The sequence below is a fragment of the Scyliorhinus torazame genome, chromosome 17, assembly GCF_047496885.1.
Source record: "Scyliorhinus torazame isolate Kashiwa2021f chromosome 17, sScyTor2.1, whole genome shotgun sequence".
NCBI lineage: Eukaryota > Metazoa > Chordata > Chondrichthyes > Carcharhiniformes > Scyliorhinidae > Scyliorhinus > Scyliorhinus torazame.
Window position 1 is genome coordinate 184676211 of NC_092723.1, and position 21027 is coordinate 184697237.

The window sequence follows — 21027 nt, forward strand, 5'->3', positions numbered from 1 at the left end:
TTCGCCAAAAGCTGGAGAGGACTGGGAATAGAGTCAGAAAAAGCCTCCAAGTTGGTCCATATTCTGGGGGCAGCACGGTGGCACAGTGGGTTAGCACTGCTGCCTCACGGCGCCAAGATCCCAGGTTTGATCCCGGCTGTGGGTCATTGTTTGTGTGGAGTTTGCACATTCTCCCCGTGTTTGCGTGAGTTTCGCCCCCACAACGCAAAGATGTGTAGGTTAGGTGGATTGGCCACGCTAAATTGCCCCTTAATTGGAAAAAATGAATTGGGTACTCTAAATTTATTTTTAAAAAGTTGGTCCATATTCTGACAAACTCTCCCCTTGTTTAGGATATTGTAAAGGTAATGGGAAAGTATTGAATATTTAGATATCATTCCCCGGGGATACTGTGTCTGTAACTCCTGCAACAAGGAGTAAATGGGGTTGTGATCCCTTTTCAGCCTTGCCCATCTTAGACAGTCTTATTGGTCAACACACAAAGGTAAATCATTTCTCCCTCAACCCCGAAGCAAAGGAATCGTCAGTGTGTTGGACCCTGTCGAGTGGAACTTATTTATTTCTGGCTGTCCTTAATTCATTATTGCAAACTGTCTTTTGGATTAAATTCAAGATTTCCTATTTAATTCGTTTTGCTGAGTTGATTTGTGAAAATCTAAATGTGGTAGTTTGCTGGTTTTAATTTTCTAACAAGTAAATGGGGTTGTGGAAGTGAGAATTGGACACTCCATGGGTTTGCACAGTGGCAGGAGGATTTCTCTAATTTTTATTCAGTAAATTGTGGCTGCCAAAGGCACAGAGTGAAGTTGCTGTGTTGAGAGCTCTGCGGGAGTGGCTGCTGTTTTATTGGTGAAAGAGGAGCAGCCCCGCCCCCAGGGTGACGTGGGCCAGGTGAGTGGCTCTGAGCTTACCTGGAGAGGTACCTGGGGAGGGAGGAGAGGCCATGGCGTTGCTGCGGGCTGCCCTGGGCCGCTGTGCCTGCGCTTTTTGGTTGGCCGTGGCTTTCGACGCGGTGGGGCTGACCGTGCTGCTGCTCGGGGTGTTTGTCAATGTTTTCTTCTACGACTTCCTCATCTACGCCGGCTCCATCGTCATCTTCATGAGCTTGGTGTGGTGGATCTTCTGGTACACGGGCAACATCGAGGTGCCGCAGGACGAGCTGGAGGACGACGTGGGGCTGAAGAAGGACACCAACAGGCTGGGCTTGTTCAGGAGGTGGTCGAGCAGGATCTCGCAGACCTTCCGCAGGTCCAGTGGGCGCACCTCTGTCAGGCAGCTGGACAGCCTCTCTGTGAAGGAAAGCACCTTCAGCTTCCCTCCACCCAGTGCTGCACATGTGAAGACCCTCTCAGAGGATGTGAGTGCAGAGGTCCACTTCAACCAGGCGCAGGGCACAGCAGACACAGCCACTTAACCGGGTAACAGCACTCTTATCTATATCCACACTGACTAAACTTGGGTCCCTTTCAAGTAAGGGCGTAGAGAGTGTTTACTTTGCAAGGAGTGTTTACCTAGAAGGTAATCATTAACCATCACTGCCACTGGGGATAAGAACTGCGAGCTGTTTACTGTGCAGGCTGGGTGGGGACTTTGCAACAGATGTCTGCAATCCCAATTTTAATGGATGAAATCTACCCCACAAAGCAGACAAGTTACCTTCTAAAAATGTAAAAATATCAGAATGAGTTGCTTGGCTGTGGAAGTTTCACTATATTTAGGGTATAGCCACAGGCCAGGACTGAAGATCACCCACCCCACCCCCTCCCTGGGAGGTGTCACTGCAGTATATTCATGACCTCATAAAGGACCAGTCAGTGTTTAATTAACTTTCTATCCTTGTCTCGACATCAATATTTTACAATTCAAAAAACACTGACCAGCCACAGACACTATTTTAGCCACGTTCACTGTTTCGGAGAAAATATCTGACATTCACTCAAACTACAAATCAAGGCCCTTCACCAGTCCACGATTACTCAGCTTCCACCACTATTCAATAACCGAGTACAGCACTCACAGCTACCAAGAATATTCCCACCCTCTTACCTGGCAAATGCATAAAAAAAGATTAAAGCACATTTACAAGTGTCATGTGAATCGGAGATCACAAGTCCAGGGTTGCCAACTCTCCTGCGTTTCCTGAGAATGGTGAACCAGTCTCCCGGGCACTGCCTCTGGACACCCAGAAGGTCTTCACACTTTAGACGCAAAATCTTTGGACATAAAATTTTCAGGGCCATTTCTGGGGCCCAACCACATTTGTGCGACTGGTGAGTTCTTACAGGAAGCGGCCAATTAACAGGTCACCTCTACATTCACCATCCAATCAGGGATGGTGGGCAGGTTGGGGACACGGGCAGCCTGGACTGCGTACCTCCCCTCCCCTCCCCCCCCCCAGCCATTAATGATGGAGTCCCTTAAAAATGACCATCAATGTTTCACTCATCCACTCCCTTGGCCCTCTCACTTCTCTTGGAGAACATAAGAACTAGGAACAGGAGTAGGCCATCTGGCCCCTCGAGCCTGCTCCGCCATTTAATGAGATCATGGCTGATCTTTGTGGACTCAGCTCCACTCTCCGGCCCGTACACCATATCCCCGAATCCCTTTATTCTTTAGAAAGGCATCTATCTTTTTCTTAAAAACGTTTAAAGAAGGAGCCTCAACTGCTTCACTGGGCAAGGAATTCCAGAGATTCACAACCCTTTGGGTGAAGAAGTTCCTCCTACACTCCGTCCTAAATCTACCTCCCCTTATTTTGAGGCTATGCCCCCTAGTTCTGCTTTCCCCGACCAGTGGAAACAACCTGCCCGCATCTATCCTATCTATTCCCTTCATAATTTTATATGTCTCAATAAGATCCCCCCGCATCCTTCTAAACTCCAATGAGTAACCTATTCATATGTTTTGAGACTTTTCAGTGTGTCTTGGACTTCCAGCTGATTTATGCTAAAGAAAAAATAATTTTCCTCAGTGGAAGTACTCCAACTAGAACTAAGAATTATTTTTTTCTGGTATTCACAAGGAATCGTTTATTGTAGTAACTATCTTGGGCTCATCCTCAAATTCCATTTTGTTTCATCTCTTCACTAACTTCCAACTGTTACACTAGTGATGTGGGGTAACTACTGTAATATCTTATATCTCTAGTTAGTTTTTCCAGGCCCTTCTTTGACCCTTTGTTCATTTCTTATCATGTTTCTGTATGCTTTATATTTACCCCAGTGAACCCCTTCACCTTTCTTCTGACAGGATTTATTTCTGTTATTCTTCCTTCTTATTAGGTTCTGATTAATTTATAAATTATTTTAGCCCTATCCTAAGCCACGTTTCACTACTTTTGTCTTTTTTTCCAATCTCTCCCCATTTCTGTAACCACCTCCAACCTCATGGAGAAACGTGCTCTAATTCAGGCCTCTCGTGCATACCCAGTTAGCTGCCTGGGCCCCAAGCTCCGGATTTCCTTCCCCACACCTCCCTGTTTCTCTATCTCTCTCCCCTCCTTTAAGACACTTCTTAAAGTGGCGGCACGGTAGCACAGTGGTTAGCACTGTTGCTTCACAGAGTCAGGGACCCAGGTTCGATTCTCTCTTGGGTCACTGTCTGTGCGGAGTCTGCATGTTCTCCCCGTGTCTGCGCGGGTTTCCTCCGGGTGCTCCGGTTTCCTCCCACAAGTCCCGAAAGACGTGCTGTTAGGTAATTTGGACAATCCGAATTCTCCCTCTGTGTACCCGAACAGGCGCCGGAGTGTGGCGACTAGGGGCTTTTCACAGTTACTTCATTGCAGTGTTAATGTAAGCCTACTTGCGATGCTAATAAAGATTCTTATAAAACCTACTCTTTGTCCAAGCTTTTGCTCATCTGACCCAATGTCTCCTTATGTGGCTCAATTTCATTCTCTTTTATAATATTCCATGAAGTGCCTTGGGGATGTTCTATTGCATTAAAGGTGCTATCTAAATATAATTTGTTGTTGAACTAAGTGCCTGTTACATTCTGGCAATGATAACTCCCCACTATGTTTTTACCTCCTGTGAACGGATGAGCTCCTGGCATTTTGTGGGATCTTAGAGATGATTGGAAGATTTAATGGTACTGCTGAAATCAGGGCTAATTGTACATTGAACTTCTTGCTGCTGCCAGGCGCTGCCACTTTGCCACTAGGAGCCTGCCTTCAGTAAAAAGACACAGAGTGGGGGGAGCAAGTTGGGGGGCTGGGCGACACATCTTTCAGAATTTCCGCCACCACCTTTGCCAAAGCTGCATCCACAAGACCTGCTGTTAGGTAATTTGGACATTCTGAATTCTCCCTCAGTGTACCTGAACAGGGGCCGGAGTGTGGCGACCAGGGGCTTTTCACAGTAACTTCATTGTTAATGTAAGCCTACTTGTGACAATAAAGATTATTATTATAACACTGGAAAAAGTCCTGCCTGGGTGTACTCCTTCAGCAGTGCAGTCTCTCCCCTCCACAATCGCCGCTACCTTTCAGGGAAGCCTCTGGTTGGGTAGCATCATCCCCAGGTGCAGCAGAGCCACAACCAGTTTAGGGGTCATTATGAATAGGATCAGCTGGTGGGAAAAGAGAGTTGGGAGTTGAGATGAACTCGGGGGGGGGGGGGGGGGGGGATAGTGAGATGGTGCAGAGGGAGGAGTATTCATCTCACATCAACAGGGACTTTGGGGAGGAGGGGGGGGTCAGGGAATTGAGGCTTGCGGCAGGGAGAAGACAGTGATAGTAGACAGGTGCCCTAAGAGGAGTGAGAAAAACAGCGTAGGAAATCAGGGACGGGGTCTTTGTAGGAAGAGAGAGGTGGGACAGGATTCAGGGAGAGGGAAATGTGGACTGGGGGATTTGGGCTTTGGTTGGCGGGGAGAGAGGGAGAATGGGGCTTCTGTGGGGTGGGGGCTATGATTGAGTGAGACTGGAGTGGGGGCAGTTCCTAACATATGCTGCACAGCTGACATCTACAGAAATAACCAGGTGAATGGCAGTGTCACTGAGAAGTGAGTGAAATCTGATGATTTTATTGTTAATAGTAAAAGATCATCTCCAGCATTGCGCAAGAGGCCAGAGTCTGAGATCTTTACCAGAAAAATCAAGGGGGTTGAAAGATGGATTTTTAAAAAACTTGACAGCCTCCACCTATGCTGTGTTTTCTATCATTTTCTGAAATCTGCTTTATGAAGGCCACGTCTGGAGGGTAGTTTTGAAATGATGCCATCTGGCTGACATGACCTGTGTGTGAGTAATGCCCTAAATAAAATAAATAATCATATAAATTCCACAATGAAAATTAACACCTTACAAACAAATTGACCGATTAACTCAGTAAATGAAGGTGATGGCAATGAAAGTCTGGATGAAGGGGGTGGGTATCTAGTAGTAGAATGAGTGAGCCAAGGTGAAGAAGGTCCACCACCATTCTCATGGCAACCATAAGTCTTTCGAGTGCAAATATTTCCAAAGAACAAAGTATATGAAATATAATAGCACTCAATTCACAGACTAGAACTCATTTCCAAAACTGTTTGAAACCCCAGGTGCAAATTCACATCACCCCAGGGATAACAACAGCAGCAGAAAGGAGATCTCTGTGCAAATCAAAATTTAAAGGGATGGGGAAAGGTTAAAAGAGAATGCCACAACGGGATGGAGTAAGGGTATGTGGCATAGCAAAGGTTAATGTGGGACTGGATACAGTACTGCCCACAGGATGATGTAAAGGGACACATGCCCTGAGACTAGAGAGGGTTGTGGACTGGACAGAAACTTGTGTAGAAGCAAGCATGGAATTAGCGCCTAGCTTAATCTATATCCTGTATGTATGTACATAGTTATGTGCTATCAATAAACATTGTTTGACTATACAGGCTTCAGAACCTATGTTACAACAGACCCAAATTTAGAAAGTTCCTGTCGAGCTTTAAAAACACTTCAGGCCATCAGGAGCCTTTTCCAAGACTGAAGAACAAAAGATTAAGAAATAACAGATCAAGATGAGATAAAATGGAGCTCTAGGTGTAAGCATAAATGTGTAAGCAAATGATGGTACAGCCCAGCCTGTGTACCTTATTTGAAGACAAAGTAATGCTGGATGAGCAACTTTCAAGGGGGTTTCTGCCTGATCAACTCTGCAGCAGCAACCTATAGATTAACACTGCAAAATGCAGGGGTGCATCAATGTTTCAGCTCAGAGCTGACTGTTAGGATCTCTGTATGTAATAATCCACAGGAGGCAGGGGTTCCGTCACCACACCAGTATTTATTTGCAGTAACTTATATACAAGAGCAGCTCCAAACAGTGCTGCTAGCATTCCAGTCAACTTAAGACTCCCTCACAAAGCCTACACAGGTGCTTATATGGGCCCCCTCAATGAGCTATCATTGAGGGAGCTCATACTCCAATTGGCCAACCAATAATGCCAATTGGAGGTCATTACAACCCCCCCCGGACAGGACGAGCAGGAAGAAGCTCAGAGGAATGCCAGCTGGCAGGAATTCCTCGGACCTTGGGGGGGGGGGGGTGTAATGACCTTCAATTGGCATTATTGGTTGGCCAATTGGAGGTCATTACACCCCCCCCCCCCCCAAGGTCCGGGGAATTCCTGCCAGCTGGTATTCCCCTGAGCTTCTTCCTGCTCCTCCTGTCCGGGTTGGTCACCTCTGTGTCGTCCGCCGGGTCGTTCTCCGACGTGGGTGGGGGTGTACCTTATAGGTGCCCGTCTTTTCCTTGACGACCTCCTTGGAAGTTGTACTTCCTCCTCCTCGGGGAGAAGTGTCGCGGCGGCCTCGCGAACGTGCCCATCTCCGACTCTGACGACTGGATGACGGGGTCTGGAGAAATTGCTCTGGGCTGGGGTGTGGGTATCTTTCCTGTCTGAGCTATCCCAGCTTGAGGCGGTCCTGCTTCGACTGCCTCCAGGTGTGGTTCCGCTGCCCTTATTTGGTCTAGGTGTTTCTTCAGCACCTTACCTCCTATCGAAACTTTATATGATATGCGCCCTGTTTGGGACTCTACCGTGCCTTTGACCCACGTTGGTCCATTCCCATAATTCTTGACCCAAACCGGTGCCACCACCTGGAAATAACTCTGCTGCCGACTATTATCATGCCCCCTGCGTTGGACCTCCTGTTGTTTCTCCACTTTCCCCGTTAAATTTGGGAAAAGGAGACTCAGCCTCGTTCGCAGCCGCCTTCCCATTAAGAGTTCAGCTGGCAGTATGCCCGTTGTGGAATGCGGTGTGGTCCTGTAATCAAACAGCCAGCAGGAGAGCTTTGTGTCCATTGAAGCTGCCGGCTGCTTCTTGAGTCCCGCATTTAGTGTCTGGACCGCTCTCTCTGCCAGGCTGTTGGACGCTGGATGGTAAGGGGCCGTTTTGATGTGGTGGACTCCGTTTCCCTTTAGGAATTTTCCAAATTCCCACTTGGAATGCCGTTTCGTTGTCAACACCAATACCTCCGGAAGTCCATGTGTTGCAAACGAGGCCCTGAGCTTTTCAATTGTCGATGCTGTGCTTGCCGCGTTTACCCGGTGGACGTCCAACCATTTGGAGTAGGCATCCACTATCACCAAAAACATTGAGCCCATGAAAGGGCCGGCGTGGTCAATATGCAGGCGGGTCCACGGTCTGCCTGGCCATTCCCATGGGTGCAATGGCACAGCTGGTGGCACTCTTTGCCCCTGTTGGCACTCCTGGCACTGACGTACCAAGGCTGCTATGCCTGTGTCAAATCCTGGCCACCAAACGTAGCTTCGAGCTAGCATCTTCATTTTAGACACCCCTGGGTGTCCGTGATGTAACTCGGTTAAGATTGCCCGACGGCCCTGAGCTGGGACTATTACCCGGGCTCCCCATAATAGGATACCGTCCTCTACGGTTATTTGGTCCCTTCTGCTCCAGTATGGGTGCATCTGGGGCTCCACTGGTCTCTCCAGTTCCCCTGTTAGCAGTAAATGCTTCATCTTGGCTAAAACTGGGTCTTTTTGCGTCCACAACCGAATATGTTGTGCGTCCACTGGTAGGGTGTCCAAGAAATTTAGAGTCATTACTGTCTCCTCTACTTTCGGTATCAGCGGCGGGGTATCTGGGAGTGGAAGTCTGCTCAAAGCATCTGCATTTGCTACTCGTGCTCCCGGTCTGTGCTCCAGAACGTATCTATACGCCGCCAGTAGCAATGCCCAGCGTCGGATTCTAGCTGATGCAATCGGGGTATTGACTTGTCTTCTTTTAATAACCCTAATAACGGCTTATGGTCCGTCACCATGGTGAATTTCCGCCCGTACAGATACTGGTGAAATTTTTTAACTGCAAATATCCCCGCCAGTCAGTCCTTCCTTCTCGATTTGGGCGTACTTTCTCTCAGCCATCGCCAAGGTCCTCGAAGCATAGGGTATTGGCCGTTCTTCCCCATTCCTTGGGCTAAGACGGCTCCTACCCCGTAAGGTGATGCATCACACGTGACCACCAACTCCTTCCTTGGGTCATAATGCTCGAGGACATTTTCGGATGACAGCTGTTCCTTAATGTCCCTAAATGCTCGGTTTTGGCGGGCGGACCATTTCCATTCTTGTCCCTTTTTTAGTAGCTGGTGGAGGTGTTCTAGGACGGACGCCCTATTTTCAATAAATTTGCCATAATATGTTACCAATCCCAGAAATGATCGTAGTTCCTGGACCGTGGTGGGAGCTGGGGCTTCTTTTATTGCCCTTACTCGGTCTTCCAATGGGTGTAAGCCCGACTCGTCTACTTTATATCCCAGGTACATCACTTGTGGGGCCAGAAAAACACATTTTTCTCTTTTCAGCCCTATGCCTGCCTTTGCGAAACACCTGAGCACTTCCTCCAGGTTCCTTAAGTGTTCCCTGTTTGTCCTACCCGTGATTAAGACATTGTCCAAATAAATCGCCACCTGCGGTAGTCCCTGCAGAATATTTTCCATCGTACGCTGGAATATAGCGCAGGCTGATGACACTCCGAAGGGTAGCCTAGTATAATGAAAAAGTCCCTTCAGGGTGTTGATCGTAGCGCACTTCTGGGAGTCCTTGTCCAGTTTTAACTGCAGGTAGGCGTGGCTCATGTCCAGTTTCGTGAACAAAAGCCCACCTGCCAATTTGGCATATAGGTCGTCTATTTTCAGGATCGGATATTTGTCCAGCAGTGCGTATTTGTTTACCGTCTGTTTGAAATCTCCACAGACGTATCGAGCCGTCTGGCTTCAAAATTGGTACCACCGGCGCTGCCCATTCCGAGAACTGTACTGGTCTGATAATGCCGTCGCGCTGTAACCTTTCTATTTCCACATCTACTTTCTTCCTTAATGCAAAAGGTACCGGCCTGGCCTTACAAAATTTCGGAAGGGCTTCTGGGTCCACGTGCAAAGTTGCTTTGACGCCTATAATTTCCCCCAAACCTTCTTGGAAGACCTCTGGGTATTTTTGGAGTACTCCACTCAACTGCCCGCTTTCACTCTGGAAAATTTTCATCCAATCTAAGTTTAGGTCTTTCAGCCAGTTCCGTCCTATTAAGTTAGGTCCGGAGCCCTCTACTATCGTCAATGGTAATCTGAGCAATTGTTTGTCATATTCCACGGATACATGAGTCGTGCCTAGAACTTCCAGGGGTTCCCCCGTGTAGGTTTTAAGTTTTGTCGATGTTTTTGTTGGGGTTAGTGGCTGGAGTCCATCTTTGATTTTTTTAAATGCTGCCACTCCCATTACTGATACGACCGCACCCGTGTCTATTTCCATTATTGTTGGCCGACCGTTCACCCGTGGGGTAATCTTAATAGGTTCTGCTTTCTTCGTCGCAATATTATATAACTGTTCCCCTTCGGAGGAGGATGGGGCATCTAGGTTGTGTACTTCCCTGCGTCCCCACCTGCTATTCCTCTTTTGCCACCTCCTTCTAGGGTTTCTGTCGCTGTTACCCCACTCTGTCCGGTGCCAGAAACGGTCCTTCTCTGTTGGGGGAGCCTCAGCCGGTAGTTCCCTCTGTCTCCAGTTAGTCTTAGCAGACTTGGGGGCAGTTCTGGGGTTTTCCTTTGGCCCTCTGTTCTTCAGGCTTTTCCTGAGGGCGGCGATCTGGTAGCTGGACCCATTGTGGTAGTCCCTCTCCCAGGTATCTACCTCCATTGGCGTGCCCTGTAGTTCCTGCGCCCCACTTGCTGCCTTTTCTAGGGACAGTGCGAGCTGTAACGCCCGCCTGCAGTCTAGCTGCGTTTCCGCCAACAGGCGCTTCTGTATTGGGAGGTCATTTATGCCACACACTAATCGGTCCCGAAGCATTTCATTTAGCGTCGAGCTGAACTCACATTTTTCCGCCAGCCTTCTCAGGTGGGTCAAGAAATTCGTGACTGACTCTCTGTCTTCCCGCTTCGTTGTGTAGAATCTGTACCTACGCAAAATGAGGGGTGGTTTTGGGTCATAGTGCTCTTCCACCAATTTCGTTAATTCTTGGAAAGGTATCGTGTCCGGCGTATTGGGATAAGTTAGACTATGTATAATGGCGAAGGCTGAGGGTCCGCACGCCGACAGCAGTATAACCTGTTTCCTTCCGTCCTCCGTTATCTCATTGGCCTGGAAAAAGTAACACATTCTCTCCACATACTGGGACCAGTCCTCAATAGTCGGGTCGAATGCATCCAACTTCCCAAAAAGAGGCATTTTTGAAAGAGCAAGGCTTACCCTCCGAGTACGGCAACTGGTCTCTGCAAGGTTCTTCGTTTACCTCGTCGCCACTGTAATAATCCACAGGAGGCAGGGGTTCCGTCACCACACCAGTATTTATTTGCAGTAACTTATATACAAGAGCAGCTCCAAACAGTGTTGCTAGCATTCCAGTCAACTTAAGACTGCCTCACAAAGCCTACACAGGTGCTTATATGGGCCCCTCAATGAGCGATCATTGAGGGAGCTCATACTCCAATTGGCCAACCAATAATGCCAATTGGAGGTCATTACACCGTACATGTGCAAGTTTTCTGCTGCATAATAGTTGTGGGTGACCTTGTCTCAAATAGCCCAGCTCAGCCAGCATCTGGTCTTCTGCTAACCCTGGGGGATCTGTTCTCACCAGCACCCTTCTTGGTGATTAGCCCCAAAACAGTCCTTTTCTACTGCTCGACGTAGCAGCAGCTCTGGTGGGGCTGCCCCAAATCTCTATGTCTGACTGGTTCAGAGAACCTATACGCAGCAAGACCAGCTGCCTCCTCCTTGGAGTCTGGGTGTCGAAACTTGCACTTTACTTTCAATAAGTTTTGACTAGGGGGCCCTGTCTTCATGAATTCGGACCCAGGTTCGATTTCAACCTTGGGTCACTGTCCGTGTGGAGTTTGCACATTCTCCCCGTGTCTGCGTGGGTCTCACCCCCACAACACAAAGATGTGCAGGGTAGTTGGATTGGCCACGCTAAATTGCCTCTTAATTGGAACCAAATAATTGCGTATTCTAAATTTATAAAGAAAAAAAAGTTTTTAAAAAGTTCTAAGAGATTTATGTTTCTTTGATATAAAGATCTGTAATATATAACTGATTCTAATTTATATTTTTACAGAATCCATTACGAACCTCAGAAGGATCACTACCATGGCTGAAAGCTGATTGACAGGAATACTTTTATTTAATATTACCAGGACATTTTTAACAAGAAGGCTTTAACATTTTGGCAAGTGTCATAGCATCATCTGCTATGGTTCCTGTTTCTTCTCTGAAGAATTAGCCCGACCGACGGAAGAGTGTGTACATGTTCTTAATCATGAATTATTCCACCGAACTGGATTGATTATTTTAATTGCTGCTTTCACAATTATATTGCACTTAATTGTATTTATTGATTCGCGCTGGCGAATTGGATAAAATGTATTTTGTACATGAAAATGTAATAAACATTTTTGTAACAACGGTTTTGCAAATAATCACCTTTTCTGCTGTTAACTAATATGGTTTGGAACACATAGAAATATTATAGGTTAAACACATCAGTTTTTCAGGGACAGTGAATGAGTTTACTACCATTAAAAACCTAGTTATACCTCATTCAACAAGGTGTAACATTTTCAAGAGTTTTTACATTGAGACTACTAGCATAAAAGAGCAAGTTTTCATTAGTTCAGTGATTTCTCCTTGATTGCCGTCTTTTGAAACTTCAGTAACACATCATGTAGCACGGTGGTTAACACGGTTGCTTGACAGCGCCAGGGTCCCGGGTTCGATTCCCGGCTTGGGACACTGTCTGTGCAGAGTCTGCACGTTCTCCCTGTGCGTGGGTTTCCTCCGGGTGCTCCGGTTTCCTTCCACAAGTCCCGAAAGACGTGCTGTTAGGTAATTTGGACATTCTGAATTCTCCCTCTGTGTACCCGAACGGGCGCCAGAATGTGGCGACTAGGGGATTTTCACAGTAACTTCATTGCAGTGTTAATGTAAACCTACTTGTGACACCAATAAATATTATTATAAGGGGAAGCATAGAATCCCTGAGAGCACCTTCTGGGATTCTGCACTTTACTGTACATGTATAGACTCTGGGTGTTGCTGCTCGTTTCAGAGAAACAATGGCAGTGGACACTAACAGATTCCCCCCCCCCCCTCCATGGCTCTGCAGTAATCTGCAGTGGTGGCGGGCGGCTCGCCGGTGGACAGCGGCGGGATCGTTTGGTCTTGCCGTTGTCAACAGGGTTTCCCATTGAACGCACCCTTGCCACCGGGAAACCCACGCCGTCAGCGGGACTATTAGATCCCCCCCCAGCGTGAACGGCCAGAAAATGCCACCCACTGTCATTCCTCCTGCAAAAGTTAAGTCTAATTAATAAGGATTAAACAGTTACCCTAATCTTTGCATCTATTCGATTGGCTTTGCTGTGAGAGATAGTTGTCCTCCCATATGTTTCTGTTGACTAAATTGTTGCACTCCCTTTCAGAATTATTTTATACACTACTGTTAATTATTTTTCTTTGTGTTTTTTACATTTTAATATTCCAAGTTAAATATTAATATGAATTCTGGAATGAATCCTTCATATGAAACAAATGATGCACCTGAAATTGTGCTATCTTGGCAACGGATGACAGAAGCTTTATATATGGTTTGAGTGATTGGCGTCCACTGATTCCTCCATCCTTGAGAGATGAGCAGTCACATAGATATAATCAAGGCTCGTTTTTATCCCAAGCATTTAACCACATACACCAATCATATAAAAGCAAAATACTGCGAGTGCTGGAAATCTGAAATAAAATGAGAAAATGCTGGATAAACTCAGCAGGTCAACGGGGATAGGGTGCAGGTGAGCCTAGGTAGAGTGCTCTTTAGAAGGGTTGGTGCAGACTCGATGGGCCAAATGGCTTCCTTCTGCACTGCAGGGATTCAACAGTTTCCATGGCAGCATCTGTAGACAGAGAAACTGAGTTAGCGTTACAAGTCCCTATGACCCTTATACAGAACTGAAGAGAGGTAAAAATGTAATGAATTGGGGGCAGCACGGTGGCGCAGTGGTTAGCACTGCTGCCTCCCGGCGCCGAGGTCCCAGGTTCGATCCCAGCCCCCAACAACATGTTCTTTTATCTTATTAAGTTGTCTTTTGTGTAGTACCTTGTCGAATGCTTTTTTCTTTAGATCAAAAAAGAAACTGAGCCTGTTTCGCTGTCCCGTCACATTAAAGAGGAGGGGATTGTCCCAATATTCCGACCAACATTCCTTCATCAACAAACACCACCAAAGAACCGATGAACAGCTCATTGATATGTGTGGGATTTTGCTATTTGCAAAATTGCTGCTATGCTTGTCTACAGAACAACGAGTTGCTGAACTTCATTGTATGTGACGAGCTTTGGTAAATTCCTGCGACAATATGGTGTTATACCATTAAAAGTCTTTCTGCTGCGTTGTTTGGTGTTACCGTCTTGAAACAGTATAGCAGCCATTACAGAATTGAGAGCTTGCAGGATATAGTGTAGCTGCGGACAATTTGTAATGTTTACCTGAGCGTAATATCGACAGAGGAGAATGAAGTATGAATCACATGACCAGTGTTGCTAAGGTTTATATTCATCACCTTGTAATTAAACTCCTCAGATTACACTTGGATTACTACTTGGAACTATGATGTTATTGCCATTACAGAGACCTGGTTGAGGGAAGGGCAGGATTGGCAGCTAAACGTTCCAGGATTTAGATGTTTCAGGCGGGATAGAGGGGGATGTAAAAGGGGAGGCGGAGTTGCGCTACTTGTTCGGGAGAATATCACAGCTATACTGCGAGAGGGCACCTCAGAGGGCAGTGAGGCTATATGGGTAGAGATCAGGAATAAGAAGGGTGCAGTCACAATGTTGGGGGTATACTACAGGCCTCCCAACAGCCAGCGGGAGATAGAGGAGCAGATAGGTAGACAGATTTTGGAAAAGAGTAAAAACAACAGGGTTGTGGTGATGGGAGACTTCAACTTCCCCAATATTGACTGGGACTCACTTAGTGCCAGGGGCTTAGACGGGGCGGAGTTTGTAAGGAGCATCCAGGAGGGCTTCTTAAAACAATATGTAAACAGTCCAACTAGGGAAGGGGCAGTACTGGACCTGGTATTGGGGAATGAGCCCGGCCAGGTGGTAGATGTTTCAGTAGGGGAGCATTTCGGTAACAGTGACCACAATTCAGTAAGTTTTAAAGTACTGGTGGACAAGGATAAGAGTGGTCCGAGGATGAATGTGCTAAATTGGGGGAAGGCTAATTATGACAATATTAGGCGGGAACTGAAGAACATAGATTGGGGGCGGATGTTTGAGGGCAAATCAACATCTGACATGTGGGAGGCTTTCAAGTGTCAGTTGAAAGGAATACAGGACAGGCATGTTCCTGTGAGGAAGAAAGATAAATACGGCAATTTTCGGGAACCTTGGATGACGAGTGATATTGTAGGCCTCGTCAAAAAGAAAAAGGAGGCATTTGTCAGGGCTAAAAGGCTGGGAACAGACGAAGCCTGTGTGGCATATAAGGAAAGTAGGAAGGAACTTAAGCAAGGAGTCAGGAGGGCTAGAAGGGGTCACGAAAAGTCATTGGCAAATAGGGTTAAGGAAAATCCCAAGGCTTTTTACACGTACATAAAAAGCAAGAGGGTAGCCAGGGAAAGGGTTGGCCCACTGAAGGATAGGCAAGGGAATCTATGTGTGGAGCCAGAGGAAATGGGCGAGGTACTAAATGAATACTTTGCATCAGTATTCACCAAAGAGAAGGAATTGGTAGATGTTGAGTCTGGAGAAGGGGGTGTAGATAGCCTGGGTCACATTGTGATCCAAAAAGACGAGGTGTTGGGTGTCTTAAAAAATATTAAGGTAGATAAGTCCCCAGGGCCTGATGGGATCTACCCCAGAATACTGAAGGAGGCTGGAGAGGAAATTGCTGAGGCCTTGACAGAAATCTTTGGATCCTCGCTGTCTTCAGGGGATGTCCCGGAGGACTGGAGAATAGCCAATGTTGTTCCTCTGTTTAAGAAGGGTAGCAAGGATAATCCCGGGAACTACAGGCCGGTGAGCCTTACTTCAGTGGTAGGGAAATTACTGGAGAGAATTCTTCGAGACAGGATCTACTCCCATTTGGAAGCAAATGGACGTATTAGTGAGAGGCAGCACGGTTTTGTGAAGGGGAGGTCGTGTCTCACTAACTTGATAGAGTTTTTCGAGGAGGTCACTAAGATGATTGATGCAGGTAGGGCAGTAGATGTTGTCTATATGGACTTCAGTAAGGCCTTTGACAAGGTCCCTCATGGTAGACTAGTACAAAAGGTGAAGTCACACGGGATCAGGGGTGAACTGGCAAGGTGGATACAGAACTGGCTAGGCCATAGAAGGCAGAGGGTAGCAATGGAGGGATGCTTTTCTAATTGGAGGGCTGTGACCAGTGGTGTTCCACAGGGATCAGTGCTGGGACCTTTGCTCTTTGTAGTATATATAAATGATTTGGAGGAAAATGTAACTGGTCTGATTAGTAAGTTTGCAGACGACACAAAGGTTGGTGGAATTGCGGATAGCGATGAGGACTGTCTGAGGATACAGCAGGATTTAGATTGTCTGGAGACTTGGGCGGAGAGATGGCAGATGGAGTTTAATCCGGACAAATGTGAGGTAATGCATTTTGGAAGGGCTAATGCAGGTAGGGAATATACAGTGAATGGTAGAACCCTCAAGAGTATTGAAAGTCAAAGAGATCTAGGAGTACAGGTCCACAGGTCATTGAAAGGGGCAACACAGGTGGAGAAGGTAGTCAAGAAGGCATACGGCATGCTTGCCTTCATTGGCCGGGGCATTGAGTATAAGAATTGGCAAGTCATGTTGCAGCTGTATAGAACCTTAGTTAGGCCACACTTGGAGTATAGTGTTCAATTCTGGTCGCCACACTACCAGAAGGATGTGGAGGCTTTAGAGAGGGTGCAGAAGAGATTTACCAGAATGTTGCCTGGTATGGAGGGCATAAGCTATGAGGAGCGATTGAATAAACTCGGTTTGTTCTCTCTGGAACGAAGGAGGTTGAGGGGCGACCTGATAGAGGTATACAAAATTATGAGGGGCATAGACAGAGTGGATAGTCAGAGGCTTTTCCCCAGGGTAGAGGGGTCAATTACTAGGGGGCATAGGTTTAAGGTGAGAGGGGCAAGGTTTAGAGTAGATGTACGAGGCAAGTTTTTTACGCAGAGGGTAGTGGGTGCCTGGAACTCACTACCGGAGGAGGTAGTGGAAGCAGGGACGATAGGGACATTTAAGGGGCATCTTGACAAATATATGAATAGGATGGGAATAGAAGGATACGGACCCAGGAAGTGTAGAAGATTGTAGTTTAGTCGGGCAGTATGGTCGGCACGGGCTTGGAGGGCCGAAGGGCCTGTTCCTGTGCTGTACATTTCTTTGTTCTTTGTTTGTTCTTTGTACACTCTGTCAGGTGTTTAAAACCATTTACTTCATTCCTATCGCCTGCCTGACAACATCCTTAGGGACAATTAATAGTCTCAAGAGTAATTTTCCAGTGGCCAAAGTGCACAACATCCCCTGTGATATTCCTCCCTGCTATTAATCTAATGGACACACTGTATGGTTTGCCCCTCGTTATTCATGTTTGCAATTCAAACAATGTTTTCCTTCTTTGTTTGGCGACTAGTTGGTTTATTCATTTGTTTTAAAGTATCACTGTCTGCATCAAAAAACACCTGGCATGGACACCCTACACAGCTCAGTGGGTTCACAAAAGGATACATTTCCTGGTCAGCTGGTTCAGCCTCATTCGTATTGAACTTGCAGGCAGGGAAGTTTGGCGGGAAATCAGTTTACAACGCTGTCTAGAAGTAGTCTGCTCCTGTTCAAAAGCAAAGTATAAGTAACTGTACTGTACAGATCACGTGGCCACAGCAGTACTGCAGCACTACTGTAGGCCGGGTGGTCACGTAGATGCTGGGGTGTCGTGGGTACAAAAGGAGTCACATGACGGGAGCTCTGGCGTTCTACCTGGAGTCCTGTGGCAGTCACACAGCATGTAACAGCTGCTCAGAGTTCACAATAAACCTTTATTGTTCTAAGTCCTTGGTTGCCAGTCACTGCAACGCAGTACTTCTACATAGGGTCAGGAGCTGGCAGAATGCACAGGGATTTTGCCAGATTGACCCACTCATATTCGACATAAACATGGTGCACGAGGTTTGACGAAGTGTAGCATATCTACTGTGGTGCTGATCGACCAGACAAATCCAAAGTACAGGGAACGTTTTATTAAACTATTTTTAAAATATAAATTTAGAGAACCCAATTATTTTTTTCCAATTAAGGGGCAATTTAGCGTGGCCAATCCACCTAGCTTGCACATCCTTTGGGTTGTGGAGGCGAGACCCACGCAAACACGGGGATAATGTGCAAACTCCAGACGGACAGTGACCCAGAACCGGGATCGAACCTGGGACCTCGGCGCGTGAGGCAGCTGTGCTAACCACTGTGCCACCATGTTGCCTTTGCTTTATTAAACTTAGCCAGCCCCGAGACCTTGGAGAAATTTTAGTCTTTTGTTTTTCAAACAGAAGAAAAGGAAGACCCCAAGATATTGCTTAAAAGGTTGAGCAGAGATGCTTAGCAGTCAAGAACATCATATTGGATAGATAGGCATTCAATTATACCAACCAAAATTTTAATGAATCAATTCAGTCCCACACAGCAACTCTAAAAGTCCTAGCAAAACAATGTGCGTTTGGCACCCTCATTGGTGAACTGGTGAGAGATCTCATTATGTGTCATTTGTCTGCAAGCACTTTGTTTGTAAGAGAGATCTAGGACGGATTCAGTGGCCTTGAGTTAAAGTCCATTGAAAGCTGTGTTTCGCCGGGTGTTTCACGACCCTGCATCCCGCTATTCAACGGCACTTTGTGTTTTGGCCTCGGGGAAATTAGGGCTGGTTTAGTTCAGTGGGCTAGACAGCTGATTTGTAATGGAGAACAAGGCCAGCAGTGCGAGTTCAATTCCCGTACCAGCCTCCCCGAACAGGTGCCGGAATGTGGCGACTAGGGGCTTTTCACAGTAACTTCATACTTGTGACAATAAAAGATTATTATATTTTAAATTCTCTCCGCAGAGGCTGCACTTAGAGGGATTTCCTGCTGCCAAGGTTCCTCACAGATCGGGGTGCCATTTTGTCTGGCAGCGGGGCAGCACGGTGGCACAGTGGCTAGCACTGCTGCCTCACGGCGCCGAGGTCCCAGGTTCGATCCTGGCTCTGGGTCACTGTCCGTGTGGAGTTTGCACATTCTCCCCGTATTTGCGTGGGTTTCGCCCCTACAACCCAAAGATGTGCAGGTTAGGTGGATTGAACAGAGCCAAGGTGCCTGGATGCCAGGGTGCCACCCTGCCCTGTCTCTGACTACACAGGGGTCTCCAATGCTGGCAGACTCACCCAGGTGCCATTATGCCTGGTCAACATTTGTGTGGACCAATTCTAAACGGCACCCTGGTGAAGTCTCCCAGGCACAGCCGGTGAATCCTGGGCGCCGGATACATCTGGCATCTGGGTATTTAAATGAGCAATTGTGCTCATTCAAATATGGTGATCTGGATCATGTCCAGTGAGGGCGAGATCCAGATCATGACGTCTCTCAAGATTCTGTTAAATCTTGCAAGAAGTTTCGAGCGTCGCGAACTTGCAAGCGACCTCTCGCAAAATTCAACAGCCTGGTGTTCCAAACAGCATTAGCATTTGTGTGCTGATAAGCAGTCAGAAAGATGCAGCAGCAAGGAGTTAAGATGGGAAACAGGTTTTTGTGATACAGGGCACGCCCTGCACCAACTGCGGCAGCCATCACTCACATAACAGAACTACATGTTTGGCATTTGGTAAATGCGTAAGAAATGTGGCAAGTGGAACTATTATGTAAAATGGTGTTGATCTAAACCACAGCCGTCTGCCACATTGCGGCTGGTCTCCCCTCCAGGATTTTGAGCACAAACAGGGTAAACTAATTGGAGCTCCAGCAGAGCAACCAAGCCACTGAGCCTCAACTACACTCTACTGTGAGAGTGCCAACACCATCACGGGGAAAAGAGATTTTCAATACCTTAAACATCGCCTGTAGCAACACAAACTGAAAGTAAAGATGGGTATTGGAGCAAAGTGCATCGTAGTCCAGCCAATAGTGTGAAATAGACCCATATGTGGCACCAGATCCAAACACTGAGATGGACCCCTTGGACAATCTATCCGCACGGAAGGTGCGGCCACTTTCCATTGCACGCAGGGCAGCTTCCAGTTTCATATAATTGATTAAAATGTAAAGCTGCCATTGGGTCTTCGCGACAGCATCACACTGGGGCCAGATGTACATACTCTGCAGCACAAAGCCCCAGAATGAAATGAAATGAAAATTGCTTGTCACAAGTAGGCTTCAAATGAAGTTACTGTGAAAAGCCCTTAGTCGCCACATTCCACCGCCTGTTCGGGGAGGCTGGTACTGGAATTGAACCATTGCTGCTGGCCTTGTTCTGCTTTACAAGCCAGCAGTTTAGCCCACTGTGCTAAACCAGCCCCTAGTGATAGAATATAAAGACTTGTTCATTGGGAAGCTACCTGTAATATTCCAAATGAGACTAGATGACTCAGTACCACCAGTGGTCTGTGTTCTGAGATGAGATATGAAGCAGAAGATAGTCGATGCGCTGGATGTCGTAGCTCCCATAGATGAGGCCACAGCGTAGGTTTGCAGCAAAGAAAGATGACAGGGTCAGGATCTGCATTGACCCAGTTCACCTAAACAAAGTGTTGATCAGTCCTCATCACCCTATGAAGGCAGTTGAACAGGTGATAGCAAACCAGTAGCCTTCGCATCAAGGGCCCGCACTAACACGAAGATTCGTTATGCTCAGATTGAGAAGGAACTCCTTGCCCTAGTTTTCGCTTGTCAGAAATTCCATGACTTCATATATGGTCATCGAGTAAGTGTTGAAATTGATCATCAGCTGCTCATAAATATTTTTAAAAAGCCTCTTCACACTGCGTTTAAACGGTTGCAGCACATGATGCTCAAGCTGCAATGCTACCTCAGTGTCATCTGCAAACACAGTAAGGAGCTGTACCTGGCTAATGCCCTTTGCAGAGCCTTCCTGATCACCATTGACAATGCAGATCGTGAGCAGGGCATTGTCATCAGGACTATAGAGGTACCTTCCGCTCGTCAACTCCAGGAACTAAAGGATGCCCTGCAGGTGGATCTCACATATAGGCATCTCCGCAAAGTCATCATGAAAGGCTGGCCTGGGTCCTCAAGGGAGCTTCTCCATTAGCTGCACATTCTTTCCCATGAGAGATGAACTAATTGCACAATTCCCATTGCCAAGGTCCACTTGCAACTGGATATTAAAACCATAATGATTGAGGGCAGCACGGTGACGCAGTGGGTTAGCACTGCGGCCTCACGACGCTGAGGTCCCAGGTTTGATCCCGGCTCTGGGTCACTGTCCGTGTGGAGTTTGCACATTCTCCCCGTGTTTGTGTGGGTTTCGCCCCCACAACCCAAAG

General features: G+C 47.1%; 1 protein-coding gene and 1 long non-coding RNA gene across 3 annotated transcripts in view; one reads left to right on the forward strand and one right to left on the reverse strand.

Annotated features, from left to right (window-relative positions):
- LOC140394499 (uncharacterized) overlaps positions 1–21027 on the reverse strand; it is a 118278-nt gene that overhangs the window by 64950 nt on the left and 32301 nt on the right. Inside the window, exon 1 of one of the 2 annotated variants that reach the window (XR_011935891.1) lies at positions 912–1022. The exons of the other annotated variant lie outside the window; for it this stretch is intronic. This is a non-coding gene — a long non-coding RNA (uncharacterized lncRNA). Of the gene's footprint in view, positions 1–911; positions 1023–21027 lie in introns of those variants that run through there. 2 annotated transcript variants of the gene reach the window in all.
- LOC140394498 (transmembrane protein 238) lies at positions 944–11902 on the forward strand. The gene is made up of 2 exons (XM_072481815.1): positions 944–1418; positions 11557–11902. The coding sequence occupies exon 1, from the start codon at positions 944–946 to the stop codon at positions 1412–1414; it is 471 nt and encodes a 156-aa protein (XP_072337916.1). The 3' UTR covers positions 1415–1418; positions 11557–11902.

What these genes read in the sequence shown, in the direction of transcription:
- LOC140394498 (XM_072481815.1), top strand. Translation starts at nt 944, where the DNA reads ATGGCGTTGCTGCGGGCTGCCCTGGGCCGCTGTGCCTGCGCTTTTTGG.